Source organism: Amblyomma mixtum, chromosome 3 (genome assembly GCF_055824585.1).
Source record: "Amblyomma mixtum isolate Tamu chromosome 3, ASM5582458v1, whole genome shotgun sequence".
NCBI classification, from domain to species: domain Eukaryota; kingdom Metazoa; phylum Arthropoda; class Arachnida; order Ixodida; family Ixodidae; genus Amblyomma; species Amblyomma mixtum.
In genome coordinates, this window is record NC_143014.1 from 199,823,932 (window position 1) to 199,839,383 (window position 15,452).

Sequence of the window (15,452 nt, forward strand, 5' to 3'; positions counted from 1 at the left end):
GCAAGCTATATGACTGGCGCTTTTCACAAACTACAGGCGGTGCTGATGATAACCGTGAAGAGGGCTCCGACTGTCAGCCTGCGCGCAGTGGTTAGAATGAACAGATATCAATATGAAAATACAAAAAGCGTAGAGCAATAAAAAATGCAGGCGCTTTAATTGCAGCTTGGATTAAGAAGAGATACAATTTTGCAAGCATTACGGTTTCATAGTGGCAGCAATTACAACGACCAACCACGATAATCACATAGCCGTTCAATTGAAACCAAAGAAAGTTATAACGGCACCAAGTCTTAACCTAGAAGAAAAAAGTCGTCACCCTGAAAATGCCGCGAACACAAAAACATCGACGCTGTGACTGGCTTGCCAATCCACACTTTCTGCGCCCAAAGCTGCCTCTCTTCGCGCTCTTAACAGTGGTTAAGCAATAGAATGGTTCCGACCAACATATCCACCTTGTTGAGGTACAAAAATTCGCGCAGCAGTGTCCTTTTTCCCGACGTTCGGGGGGTGACACCGGAAAGTGCCTGCTAAGCAACACCAGCAGCACACAGCGCGAATCTGTCCAGCGAGTACCCTGTAGACTGAATCGCGGTGCTGCTGCAGTATGTGGCGTATATGTCGTGAAAACCGCCAGTATTTTTGCAGAAAAAATATGATAACAACGCCGGAATAAGCCGACGAAGCACTCGCAAAGGAGCAAACAAGTGCTACCGCGCGCTGCCGAACCTTCTTAGACTAGATCGCGGCGCCGCCGCCGCAGCGTGACGTCATTTCGTGAAAACCGCCAATAGGAGCCGACTCGCTCTTAAGCAAGCCAGCAGTTACCGAAATGCACAGTTTGCACAGTATATGGTATACCATTTCTGCATTTATAGAAAGCAATAGCAAGAACTTTTTAGCGAAGGCTTCCGCTACTTGCTCGTTGGATATCTGAATTAACATTAGAGTACAAAACTGGGCAAGTTTATTTCACTGCGTGGTTTTGGAGAACAAGCAAAAGCTGGACGAGTAAAGAGATGACAAGGTACTCATTTTTACAGTAATTTTCCTCGTAATGTGTTCGCTTACGCTACAAACCCGTGATGCATTTTCATTGGGCAATAAAAAATTCAAATTTCAATTTTTATGACGCTGTTCTTTGTGCTTCAGGGACGTAGAGGCATTTCTGCAGCTTAAAGCCAGCACCAAGGTACGGCAAAAGCGCGCATTTTCATTCCGGAGTGAAAAGAAGCCGCTCCGAAGCAAGGTGAGGTGATCTTCGAACAACTTTTACTTGCTTCTCTTGGCTACAAGAGCAGTTCGACAAGTTTTGCTCCGGAATGAAACAAAACCGAATTACTAATGCGCGCGGCCAGCTGATGCAATTTTTTGCAGCAGGCTTCAGAAAGAGTCCGAAGGAAAAAAGAAATCCTTGGCTTGCTTTCTTTTGTCACGGATTGCAGCTAAGCCTTGAATCCTCCGTGCGCAGCACGTCTCGCGGCTACGAGACGCAGAAGTGAGGAAAACTGTCAGGCCTTTACGACCCAATTTCTTGTGACGCTTATAAACTACAGCTATGATTCCGTGCCACCAGGTAGACTTGCCGTGTGTTTTCGCAAGAAGGAAATCAGTGAGTGCGTGTCTTGATCTATGTACTGCTATTTTGAGTCGCAGCGCGAGTGTCTATGCTTGAGCGCTCTCTTTGTGGAATAATTACAACATCGCAATAGTAGCCACGGCGTCATATTAAAGAAGAGAGTTGAATAATGACTCAGTGAATAGCGTCCTTGAAAGAACCCTTGGTGCTCGGTGGCTTCGGCAGCAGTGATCCCCCCCCCCCACCCCTCCCCCTCTGTGCCTTTCTTTCTTCTTTTTCGGTAGTACCTGCGTTATGGCCAAACGGAAGTTTCTTTGAGCTCCTTTACTGCCTGCCTGTGACTTCGTTGGGCGTTGTAAGTTTTTTTTTACTTAGCTTTCCACCTAGAATAATCACCGAGAACAAAAACCAGCGTGTGCATGGCACGTGAACTGCGTGCCATGCTCGCAGTTCACGTGTGTAGTTTTTGTCGCTGGTTGCCTGTAGGTAAATGTTGTGCGGTGTTGCATGATAAAAACGAAATCGAAATGTACTGAAACTCAAAATCTCAGAGAGTGATTGAACATCTCTGGTTTCGAGGAGCAAAGTTTCTCGTGAACGCTCTGGCTTCCTGTTTGGCCATGTTTAGACTGCAGAGCTTACGACGGACCTGATCGCAAACTGAACATAGGAGACACAACAGCGAGCTACGTGACTGAAACGAATCCACGTCTGATCGTTGCAGTGTTTGTTTGCGGCGATACGAGCGGTGAAACTGAAATTCGGTCACTCCTGCTGCTCGCGCAGGCCTGTTCATACTGCGAGCGATACAAGCCAATTCACTGAAAGCAATACGCATTCTCACTTATTCCGCTTCCACCAGTAGTCAGTGGTCCACAAATACCGCAAAATGTGGAATTACGCTGACTTGGAATTACGTTAATGTAACGCTCGTTTACTGGGAGGCCGAATCGCCGCACCTGGGTTAAGAACTTGAAACCCAGCTGGGGAGAGGAACTGCTCAAGTCGTAATGTTTGTTGTATGTCTGGGACGGTTATACATCGTCTAGTTGGGTGGATTTCTTTAAATGCATTCGATGTGATTTCAGTCGCACGATTACAATGCATGGCAGAGTTCACCGTCCCGTGCATGCCGTGTGTTCTTTCGTTTCCGTCGCTGCATTTTTGCGCACTTTGCAGTTTGGTCAAAAGTAGGTGTCGCCGCTTCCATCCATGCCATTCTGTGTGAATGCAATTAGTATTTTCATACTAACGAGACGTTTCTTTTTTTTTCTAGGTGGCAATGCTTACGCGCTCCCGATGTTCTTGATCATGCACATGGTGCGGCGAAGCGAAGTTGTAGCCAAATTTTTGAAGTCCGTACCTCGTGTGCTATTGAATTAGAGCACCTTTGCCCGAACGATTCAAAAGCCCAGTCTCCTGAAATTACGTACAGAGTAGTTGGTAGGCCAGGCGCTGTGCTTCGTTCCATGCTCAAGATTAAGACAGTGGGTTTCCTTCTGTCTGCCTTTCATTCTCAAAATGCGCTGAGCACATGCGCAAGCTTGCTTTTGGCGCGAGTGTTTTCTGTTCACCAGCGACGTTCACTGCCGATGGCACTAGGGGCCGGCGGGAAAATGGTGAAGAAATAGACATCGCAGACGCACTGAGGCCTCGGAAAAACCTTGTGCGCGTACAGAGGGCAAAACACATGTCTAGAACGACCGGACTTTGTGTCCCACAGCTCCCGAAGCCGCTGTGACCATGCTGCAGGAAGGTAAAAAATTACGATTAAATCCTATCAGTTTAACTACACCTGCTTACACCCATATCATTTCTAACCACATGTTAACGCTGGATATCCCGTGTTGAGCCTGAAACACGCCCAGAACGTGTTCTAGGCAAGCATTTTGCCCTCTGTACATACTGGCGTCCTTTTTTTTTTCCTTTATTGACTATTGCCGCAGCCCGCAATAAAACATTCATGTCTAGAGGACATACGCGTTGCTTAAAACATTGCAGCTTTTGTTGTATAGACGCAAACACTCATTTGACCGGTCGGTAAGCAGCCGGACGTTGCTCCGCGCGCTGGATTAGCAGCCCAGGGAAGGATGGCAACAGTGAAGCGCAGCGAAACGCACCTGTTTGAAAGTATTTCTCGCTCTCCTTCCCGCTCCTCGTAATATGGTGTACATAGTGCTGAAAGGTTGTGCTGGAAGATTCTGTGTGCGCATAAGTGGACTGAAATTGCTCAGATGTCATACTTGTTTCCATATTTCCTTTTTAGTGTGAAAGCACTACTGGCCTCATAACCTGGACAATGCGGGTGTGTAATCAAGCCTCTGTAGTTAGTCACGTGATAAGGGAAATGGCGGAAAATATGCCAAAGTTTTGAATAAGGGTGACCTTGGCCAACCTGGAGAAATGAAACACATATTGCCGCGACTTGGTTTCGAACCCACGGTGGCGCGAACAGATAAGCTTTTCTGGCCACTGCACGAGAGCACTATGCTATCGCCCCAGCCGATCGTGCCTCGTGTTAGACTGCACCACACTCTCGCGCTTTGCGTTGCACGTCGTCGTCTTCATCAACTTCCATCTGTGCGCAAGAATCGAAAGAAAAGGAAACGCGCGGACAATTGCGCTTTCAGGTATACATGGCGTTGGTGCCCACCTGCAAAAGCCTGCTTTCGCACAATATTTCGTGGTTATAGCAATATTAAATCGCCAGCATTTTTTTTTTCCTTTTCATTCCTCGATATCTGCCCATTGCTTTCCTCTAAGCCTTGTTTCTCGCTCTGCGCGGAATAGTCGAGCCCGTTAGTAATATTACCAGTTATAGTAATAGTAATAACAAACGTTGCTGTCTCATTCAAAGTAAACAACGAAAAGCGTCAGCAACTCAACTTTTCTTTTTGCAAACTGAAGCTATATCTCATTAAAGGTGCACTGAAGAGGAATCTGAACTCGCCTTTTTGCCGCGGGAACTCGATGTGCATTTTCCGAACATTCTTAGAAACTTCGAACTATTGCCTTGTTAAATCGGATTAACGTCCTGCTCCCACTTTTTTTTTTCTTTAATTCCCCGCAGACGGCGGAAGGAGTCGACAAACGCATAGAGTGCCTTCCGGGCAGTCGCGTGGCGGCTTTGCTTTCGCTTTTATTTTGTTTTTGTTTTTTTTGGTTTCCGTGAATAAATGGATCTAGTCAGAGAGTACAGAGTTGCAAATCAGGCCCACGGAGATAAAAATACGTGTGGACTTTGCTTTCGCCGATCACTATGTATCACTCCGCCGATGGCAGAGCGCCAAACTGCCACAGGACTGTTTGAAAGGTTGGTTGACTTCTTCCACCGTCTGCGGGGAATTCAAAAAAAAAAGCGGGAGCTGGGTCGTTTAATAAGATTTAAATTAGGGAAATCGGCCGCACAGGGCAATAATTCGAAGCTTCTAAGAACGCTCGGAACGTGTAGATCGAGTTCGAGCGGTGCAAATACGAGTTCAGATTCCTCTTCAGTGCACCTTTAAGCAGTGCATTCGCTTTGAACACTCCTGCCCCATTACTCATACAACCAGGCTGAACAGCATCTTCCAAAAAGGCGTTATTTCGCCGCTTAACAAAATGGACTTTTGAAAAATATTTAGACATTTGAATGTACTGAACACTGTCTAGTGTTATTAATCAGGCCGTTGAAGCAAACAAAGAAAATACATGGAGGTATGTGCTGTTCGCCACCAGAAAGAGGCATACGGTTATAAGTTTGTGAAAGGATGAAAAAGATGTGAGAGATTAAGAGCGATAAGTATGCATCCACTACGTGACAGTAGGAAGCTACTCAGGACAACAAAGTTTTTCAGCACCACTTTAGTGTATGGCCATTTCGGAATGTTTAACCCTGATTGGTTACTGACCCCAAAACGTCTGTCCCAACGACAGTCTAGAGTTTCTCTTTTTTGCTGCCCTTAAGGCCGAGGGCGTTGAGAAGGAGACTGAGACAAATGCCGGGTCAAACTACGCACACACACACACACACACACACGATCAGCACAATAAAACACCAATATGACTGAGCCCTCATTAAACCATCCTACCTAGAATGTCACGAAAGATGTCGTGACCTTGAGTGGCGGCCATTGATCTGGGAAGACGCTTTCAGTTTTGGGAAGTGCTTGGGAAAAAGGACTGAAAGCATGATTCAGTTAAATGCAGGAGTGAATGGGAATGAAGTATGCTGAAATTAATGGGAATGGTCAATTACTGACATCAGGTAACTGTACTAATCGTAGCCAGTCAGACGAAGTTTTCCCCAGTTCCGCTTTTGAGAACTGATGAAAAAGATACGGCGGCCCTACACTTGAGAGGAAACGAGCAAAATATTTAATCTTGGAATACTCGCAAATAGTGTCTTGTAGGGTACTCGAAACGAAAAGCACTGAGCCACAACACCGGATGGAGTGTCTGTCTCAATTTAGTTTTTGCTTTTCTGTGCATGCAGTCGGCACAGTAGGCATCAGCAGCATATATAGAAGGTAAGTACTCTTTCCTGTTGCCACTACAAATGCGAAGAGATCACCGCGCACATGCTGCGCTAACGCCTTTATGTTTATGTAACGCTATGCCTTTATCTCTACTACGCTTTAATCCGATTGGCCTTCAAAACACTTTCCGAGGAAAAATCCTGAGATCGTGGCCTCAAACTCTAAATGAATATTTCCAGTCAGCAGGCCGCAAATTTAGGCCTAAATTCAGCAAAGAAGTGCCAGATTGTTGCAACACGCGGAACAACTGAGTACGGGTCAATTACTGATCGCCTCCATTTATATTATTCACCGCTTATTCCCGTTCCTCCTGCGCAAGGTAGCCAAACGGGCATACGCGTACGCAACCTGGCGGCTTAACCTCTCGTCCACGCTCTTTTTTTTTTTTTTTAGAGGCTGAGTATACACCAGCGCCTCGACTAAGTTGGCTTTGTGAAAAGAAAAATTGATACTGAAGCCATCGATGCTTCCTGAACGAGCCTTCATGGGCACTAAAGCTTTTTGAAACATTATTCAGAACATAATACACACAAAGCACAATGATTCGCAACAAAAAACGCACCTTAAATCTTTACTCTAGTTGTCTTAATGAGGTCCTTGTTAACTATCACGACAAAACTGGCACTTTCGCAAGTCTCTGTACGTCGTATGCCACGACGTTGACGATAAGACATGATATATATGCCTGTCGAAATAAGACACGCCAGTCGAAATATCTCCGGCGAAACTGTTCTCGACGTGACGGAGCATTGCTGCACTTGACCCCGGAAAGCCGACGTGGAAATTTCCACCCGCGTGAACTGGGGCCACAGGACTACACTTGGGCTTCCGAAGCTGGCGCGTCCGTCTTGTTTGTCAGTTTTCGTTGAGAGCAGAACAGGTTCGCGCAACAGACTCTAGGGACATTACACCCTGGCATACACGACTATAAATATAGCCGTGCAAAAACTGCCTGCCGCAGCATTTGGCGGAGAAGTAACGGCCAGAAGCCAGTGCAACGGTTAGGGGCTGTACGATGTATAAAGAGCAGTGCTCTCGTAGTTTTTTCTTTCCTTCTCATGTTTTCACACTGCGAATCGATGCATACTTTACGGTGTTCAAAGTTAAATCCTCCTGCAAACATGAGGCGCTATAAGTTTTGTTTTCAGTTCGCTTTTCTATTTTACTGAGTTTAGTTTTCCATCCCATGGCAGATTTGACTTCAACAGCGCAAATCAAATGTGGAAGAAGAAAACGAGGAAATCTATTCGCCATAAATGGCAAGGTTTCCATTTATGCGCTTTGTGAGGACAAGAGGTTTCGGTAGCCGGCAAATTGATGTTACAGTCTGGCGTGTACATGAAGATCGACTGCAGCCAGATAAACTAGATTGAACTCAAGATCCGTACGGGTGTAGTATAGCTTTCTACGAAAAGTTATGATGCCCCACGGCGCGAAACTCCTTCGGTCTTCGGTGACATAGTTTGCCTTCTTATGCGTCACATTTTCGTAAAAAGACCGTATCGAGGTTGGGGCCTGAACATTTGTATGTCTAATGGTTAGCTACGCTGCCGTGTCGGTTGGCGTCCCCACGCTAGCTGTTTCCTGTACAATTACTGATCGGTGTACGCACGATAGAGCTTGCACAAAGTGAAGATTCGACTTGAATCCTGTACAATCATTAGAAAACTTAACACGCCAACGACCGAGTTTCATTCATTGCTTGCTGGCAAAATGGAAACGCTGACTGAGGATCATTGAAGTTCGTAGTTTCCATGTAGTCCAGTCGGGTACATTCGCAGGGGCTACGCTAGCCTCCTCAGGACGGATAATGCAGAAAACAAATAACTTTCATTTTTAGCGCGAAGAAAATAGTTTCAAAGGAAAGCCTCAGTACGCCGACCTTGTTGGCCGACCATGTGCTTATATGAGCAATGTCACTGTGCTGAATCGACCAGCGCCATCCATTGGCGCGTGCACTACGCGGAGTATTCTCCGCACTTCTTGTCCTCACGCGGCGCATCGCCACCGCTGCCGTTGCCGTGACTCGGCGCAAAAAGGAGGGTTTGTCCGGATACGGATACGAAGTCGTGCTCCCGCTCGTGTCGCGCTCAGAGCGGCCGACGCAGCTGGAGCGTGGCTTTTAGCGACTCGCGTAGCCCCCAGCGACGCCCCGCGGGGTCGCCGATCGCCGCAGAAAGCGAGAGCGGCGAGCGGATAAAGGTGAACGCATGGTGAACGCGACGACCTTCGCCTGGCGGGCGTCTCCGGAGGCGGCGGCAGCTACTTCCCTTTCCTGCGCGACCTGAGCGGCCGACCAGAGCGGTCGCCACCGCTGCCGCCACAGAAGCTCCCACGGCATGGCTCGCCTGCGCAACGCCGAGCCGCTCCTCCGGCTGCTGGTGCTGCTGATCCTGCTCCTGCGGCCGATCTCCCCGGCAGAGGCAGCGGCGCGGAAGGACTCCGGAGCCGCCGCGGCTACCGACGGCTCCGGAGGGGTAGCGTTCCGGAAGGACAGTTCGGGACTCGAGGCTCCCGATACTTTGGCAGGGCGCTTCCCGGATCCCGCACTTAACGCAGCGATCTACGGGGACGCTGCCACGGCCGATTCATCCCTGCTCAAGACGTCCCATGCACCCGACAAGCCCGAAGATGTTGCCGCAATCACTGCGCCTGGCGAGAATTCCGTTGGATCATCGCCACAGTCCCAAACCCCAAGCCAGAACCTTGAGGCAGAAATGGAAAGGCCGCCTTTGCACAGGGCAGCGGAGGCCCTTGTCCAGAGTTTAGTCGATACGGCGGCATCGAGCACCGCCAGCCCTCCCGAGGCGAGTCAGGTGACCGATGCAGACCAAGAAGAGGAGCACGAAGAGCCCACGACGACGGCAGCAGCTCCTCCGGGGAGCGGCTTCGACCTGGAGTCGAATCTACGCGCCGTCATCGAGCGCATCTTCAAGGAGGCGCTGCCGCTCGTGTACCGCTTCTCCACCGGGGCCGGCTCTTCGCCCGAGTGCATGGGCGCACTCTTCAAGTGGGTGCTGGCCATTCGCAGGCTGGAGCCCTGGGCGCTCAGAAGTGAGTAGCACGCGCATCTTCTGATACGCGGAAAGCAGAAATCACATGTGCGTTGCTCGATAAAGAGATCTCTGTCTCACACAAAGCTCCCCTTTAGGTCAGAATCCGATGCGGTCGGGGAGACACGCGCCAGAAGTGCTGAGCGCCTGCCTGACGGGATAGCGCACTTTACACTCCAGTACCTGTGAAACTGTTTAACACTTCCTGGATTTTTTCCAGTCGAGCATGAGTGACGTTGACTCCTTGCATATTTCTTACACGCCGAATGAAATCGAATTTTCTCTTCGTCTCAACAAATGGCTCCCAAGTTAAAACTGTCGCCTAATTTATAGAGTACGGGAAAACCCTTGGCGTACATTGAAGCTATACCTCAGTGCATCGCTTTATGTTTGCTCTGGTTTATTTAGAATAGGGCATACGTATTCCCTGTGCATAATTTAAATTCGCGAAAAGAAAGGGCCATCGCTACTTTAAGCGTGAGAGAAAAATGCCTGGTATCGTGTTAGAACGAGGCAGGGTCTTTAACAACCGTTTATTTGACGCGCTGTGTTATTTTAATTAAAAGAGCGGCTGCTAAAGAAGGACGATCAGTAGCGATCACGGAGAGTTTACGTATGTCGTCAGTTCTTTTTACCCCCCCCCCCCCCCCTCTAGTCGAAGAGAGGAGAGACATAACGCCAAAAATTGCTAACTTCATATTCTCTGTTGATTTATGGCCAACGTTTCAACTAAGCCGCATTACCAACGGATGCTTCCGCTTCCTGGTTGCCACGGGTGTAACGTTCGCACGTTGAATGGCTCGTTCACAACGGTTTCGCAGCAGCGTAATGAGTCTGCTTGCGGCTCGTTTAATCCCTCTAGCCGTGGAATAGATTTAGACTGACATTTGTGCCGTATTCTTACTTTCGTAATGCAGCAGTACGCATTAGCTTGGAGGTGCCTTTTAAAAGGGAATTTTTACGTGTGCGACACGTACTAATGCGCGGCAAGGCACAGCGTGCGTTACAAGCATAAAAAACACAAGCTTATTCAAGCTGTCAACAGCACATGTTGCTGGAGCGTTTCCATACAGCACGCGCGCTGTACCATCATTAAGACTAAACAATTCAAATGGGGTAACGCTGCAGTTCTGCTACCAGGTGCACAAGTGCACGACAATGGCAGAGTAGTTGCTTGCTGATACTTATGACGAACGCGTGCGCTGCAGTACTGTCGCCGAAATGCTTGCAATACGACACCGAAGTTGTTTACGCAACTCGTCACGCAAAATATTCTCGCCCTACTGACCAAACTAGTTCCCTGCAGCAGCCGTGCAATTTGTCTTACATCTAGATCGAGCTCCCCTTCTAGTCTTCATGCTCCTTTTTTTCTTTATCATGCAACATTAACGCCATAATTAGGCGAGCAGAGACCACGTCAGAAACGAATGTGCTTCTGTTGAGAAGTCGTTGACGAGTTAAATAACACGGCGTAGCTTCCGCTCTCTGCCATTTATTCGTGTTTTATGAGTCAAAATGTGGCTTTATCTTGCTCTGTGTATATACATCAGTATCTCAGATAGATTACTATTAATAACCGAATGTTCGCCAAGTGAAATCTAGGGAAATTCCCGCGCGGCTACCGTCCATCCAGAAACATTTCGAGGATGCCTTCAGAAATCATCTCATGTGACAATCCAGCGACACATACCGCCTAATTTACAAATAACTTTTGCCATCGGATCCACCATCATAAGTGATGCCGCTTATCTTTTCTCGATCTCGCTTTTCATATTATAAAAACCATGAATAATAAATGAGTTCTTGCTCTGCTGGCTCCGCATCTGCGCATTTGCGCGTGCACTGATGGACGTAGTAACCGCCATTTAGCTGTTGTAGTCACTATATTGTGGTCTTCATTTTGTTTCCTGGACAACACGAAAAATTAGTAAAAATGTAGCAGCACCTTCAGCTGCTACCTTTTTGCTAATTATTTATGCGCGTTTTATTTTGAAAAATCTTCTAAATGTGTCTTTGGCTTAACTAACTCACGGATCGCTTCAATGTCCGAGAAGGAAATGTGGTATTATGCGATCCATACTAGACTGGCGCATTTTCTGTGACATCTCAGAAGCTGACTGTGTATGAACGAGGTGTTAGCGCGATTTTATCATTGCTCGGTGTATTTCTGTCTTCAGTTATTGGGAGCGCGAAAATTCCACATGCTAGACAACGTTGTCAAGGCGATGTCAGGCCCTCTACGAAAAACCTGGTTTTCGTTTCTCAGTTTAAAAGAATTACTGCTCCAGCTTATAAACTGCCAGTGTTACCAGTGACATTTCCGGTACAGACTATGGCATATACGCCAGAAACGTACAACTGCTTGTTTTCTTTTCTTTCTTAACTTCATTCGGCTCAATATGGGTGTCCATGAAGCATATTTTTCTGAAAGTCCAACTTCCTACACTTTTATGTATACCACATCATTTGAAGGGTGCTGGCTTTCAGCCCCTAAGAACTCGGTTTGGTTGCTTCGCGAGAAATAAATTAATTATCCATAACTTCGACTGATGGGGAAACTTTTATTGTAAAACAACACCGAATTTGCCACCTCTGGATGTGTCTTGAATTGCAAACTTTTTATACGAGGAGCATTAAGCACGTAGCATGAAGTGTCCTCAATCATTACGCCTTTATAAGTGGAAAGAAAGGAAATTTTCAGAAATGCACAGAAAAGGGCACCGAGCTTTAGAACTACCTCTCGTCACGAGTGGCAATGAAATTGGTACACGTCTGCGGCCCGAACCCTCTGCACTCAAGCTTTCAACGTGAAGGGAATAGTTGACGATGAGGTTGCTGTGCTGCTTCAATGTTTACAGCTGCGATACCAGTGAGAAATCTTCATCCGGTGCATTATTGATAACTAAAGAAGATGAAATACTTAATGCAAGGCCGGTGCCTGAACGTCGCTTAGCCGTTGCCGCATGGAGAAAGGTGAAAGTACAGAGGATAGAGACGGGAACAGGAAAAAAAAAAAAAACACGGCGTTTTAATGAAAGGGCGGACACGTAGAAGGAAACTGTTTTTTTTTTTTGCCCATGGTAATAAAAAGAAGGAAGCTGACAGGTTAATCGAAGGCCAATAAAGGGGCGGAAAGATAATAATTCGAAATGCAGAAAACAAGAAATACGACGTGAAAGTGGCTGCATCTCTAGCCGTCCCGACTGGTTACGGTACCCGCGTAAGTTCAGAGGCGCCAAGCATATCCTCATACTTAGCAGAAAGATTTGCATACGATGACATCAGCCGTAAACTGCGCTTCTAGTTCAGTAGGCAGCCATGCTCACTCAATGATTTGTTAATGTGGGTGTCTGGGTTGATCTTAGCATCAGCGTTTGGAGCACAGTAGTTTTGTTTTCACTGCGGTAAGTGGAACCATCGCATATTTAAGGTAAATTGCGCAGGTTCTATACATAATTGTACATTCATAAACGACATCGCGAGCGTTGGCAAAGTACAAGGCGGCAATTTCGACCATGATGGTTCAGAGTTAGAATGAGGAGGAGGGTGTTGTTAGGTGCAAGTGGATCTAGCCTTCCACGCTTTTTCACGTACTGGACGCTCAGTTTACGGGACAAGAGACACCGGAGACCGGAGCAGTTGTAGGCAGTAAGCGTGTACTCAACTTTCAGCTCACATGACGTGTATGCTGCGGAATCTTGCGAATGACGTGGATTAGAACACCTGCTACCAAGCGAGTTTCTAAATCTGTGATGCCTCTAAATCTGCTGTTTGTCTCTAGCACCCTCAAGATTGCAAGCCATTCGCGCGTAATTATCCAAGGCACGTTGTTCAGAAACGAATGCGCTCAGCGCACCTGCCCTAGCTCCTTTTTCATTCAAAAAGACGTCATTTCTGTTGGAGCGACTGCTCTTACGCTGTCCTGGTACGCTCCTGGAGACGTTATTTGTGTCGTTGTTATTGTCGTCGGTGGGACAGAAATAACAAACAATATGGTCCTCACCGCTTGACTCCACTTCACTGCGCTCTTGCTGATGCCTTCCACATTGTTTCCTTGTTTTCGTCTTGCAAGCGCGAATGACGAATGTGCGGTTTTGTCCGCGGAGGAAGGTGCTTGCTGCTAAGGATGTCGCTGTCTGGTCGGTTTGATATAGACGTACGCCGCTGTCGTCCAACAGTCGGGCCGGTCTCATCACATGAGTAGCTTTGCTTTATTTTTCTCGTTTCCGTGTCAGTTCTGTCCAAATTCTCACGTAGGTCGCGTTACAGCAGGGTGAGCTCCTGCTCCACATCCCACAGCTCACTGAGTTCTTCTGTCTCCTCTTCCCGCAAGGTCATTTAGTGAGCGCTGGCGCGTGCGGCCACTCGTCACGAAGAGGTCACGCAAGGTCGGCCCTTCGCGTTTTGCACTCACGAACTGGCGAGCGGTACGACGAGTGACACACACACGCTCTTCTTTCGTACCTGAAAAGCGATAAGCGTGCGAGGTCTGTTGCTAGCTTAGCGACAGTTGAGGCTTGTGCGTTTAAATATATAGTTTAAGTTTATAAGGCAGCGTCCAACTCTTCATCATGATCAGCGAAAAAGTTCACTGAAAAGCGGGCATCATTAATATCACTTGTTCTTCCTTTTGCGGCGCGCCAATTCAGTTTTTTGTTTGTTTCGATATCCGCGCAGCTGAATACGTGAGCCTTTAGGTGTCACAGCACCAGTTTTAGCAATTCCTTGAAATTTCGTAACATTAAAAGACTCACAGATCAACTTCTGCACTCCATCGTTTTTCAACATCAGCCTTGTCGCACAATCGCACCGTTCCACGTTCGCCAGCGTGTGGGGGAAGTCCAGTACCGTTGAACTATTTTCTTCCCGTCCAAACAGCCGTTAAAGAAAAATGAATGATTCATGTAAACTGAAGAGCAGCAGCAGAGCAGGAATAAAATGAATGAATGAATGAATGAATGAATGAATGAATGAATGAATGAATGAATGAATGAATGAATGAATGAATGAATGAACAGGCAGAGGTTTAGTTGTGCTTTCTCTACTTTATAATTCCTATCGTCGGCATGTCGTTTTTCAATTTTCGCTTTTTAACTTTTTAAGTTGTCCTGTGTCTCTGTTTAGCCATAACTCGAGTTCGCGTCCAAGAATGCTTTTTTTTTTTTTACGCAAATTCTCTTCCCTGCATTTTGCAACCACAGTCTACCTCTTCCGTGTGTCTTCAAACCAGAAGGCTGAACAGTGTTCTTGTTTTTCACCATCACTGCAAAACCACCACAAAAGAGCGCTTCGGTAAGGTAAAATATTATTGGATTTAAATGCCCCGAATATGTACGGTGGGCTGTGAAGCGCTCCGGAGGTGCGGGTTCGGTATTAATTTCGACCTCCTGGGGTTCTTTTACTTGCACCGAGATATCATTGCAAGGGCGTTTCAACATTTAGCCTCCGTCTATTGCGGTCACCGCGGCCGGCATGGAATTGATCACACTCACTCGTGCTCAGTATTAAGACGCCATAGGACTGATGGATTACAGCGAGTAGATTAGGAACTAAGGACCGCATCGTAACTGCCTAGCAGAACTTCCGTTACAACAGAATTTCGAAATGTTCAGCGCCAAAGAGGGTAACCTGATACTGACGCTTCGATAGACGGGCCCATTTAAGGTTCGTCTTAGATATTAATGTCATCCAACCGCATCTGTATGTAAAGTCAAAATTTCTGCGCCCGCTGGCCCCCACGAAGGCCCACTAATCTTTCTGCGCACTTCTCCACTCCCTCTCTTTATTACTGATGAAGCAGTTTCCGTGATCTCGTGTCTTTCCGCATGCATGCACGAAGCGCTTGCATGCAGTCGTGCACATGTTGAAGACCTGCTATCATTCGAGTACGTCATGCGGCACAAAGGCCGAGGAGCACCGGGGTCAAAGCGCCAGACAGAAAGTGCTGCGTTTCTTCCTTGGTTGCATGTACTCTAGCCACGAGGAAACGCTATCACCATTAGAACTCGCGCGTCAAAAACATGGTCGAAGTGTCCTATACGGTACACTGCAGGAAATGTCGGTAGCCGCTACGGATTAGCCGCTGCATTCCTCTGCTCTAACCTCCTGTTCTCTGGTGGCACAAAATCAAGAGAACGGAACGGATCGCGTGGAGTACGCACATAACGGCAGAGAAGGCTCCAGATGAGCACGTCCGCCCTACTTGGAAGGCAGAAGCTCTATGGTCGCGTGTTTTAACTTTCTTGGGACGGCTACTATGTTCTCCGCTCTCTGGTTCTCAAAAGACTCTCGTACGGAGTTCAG

At 47.3% G+C, this 15,452-nt stretch overlaps 1 protein-coding gene across 2 annotated transcripts in view; it reads left to right on the top strand.

Moving 5' to 3' along the window:
- Nucleotides 1-8,339: 8,339 nt before the first annotated feature.
- The window catches only part of LOC149353272 (nose resistant to fluoxetine protein 6-like), a 76,020-nt gene continuing 68,907 nt past the window's right edge, over nucleotides 8,340-15,452 (top strand). For both annotated transcript variants that reach the window (XM_089582439.1, XM_089582441.1), the window contains exon 1: nucleotides 8,340-9,150. In XM_089582439.1, coding sequence (XP_089438565.1) covers nucleotides 8,436-9,150 — 715 coding nt within the window. In that variant the 5' untranslated portion in view covers nucleotides 8,340-8,435. The remainder of the gene's footprint in view (nucleotides 9,151-15,452) is intronic.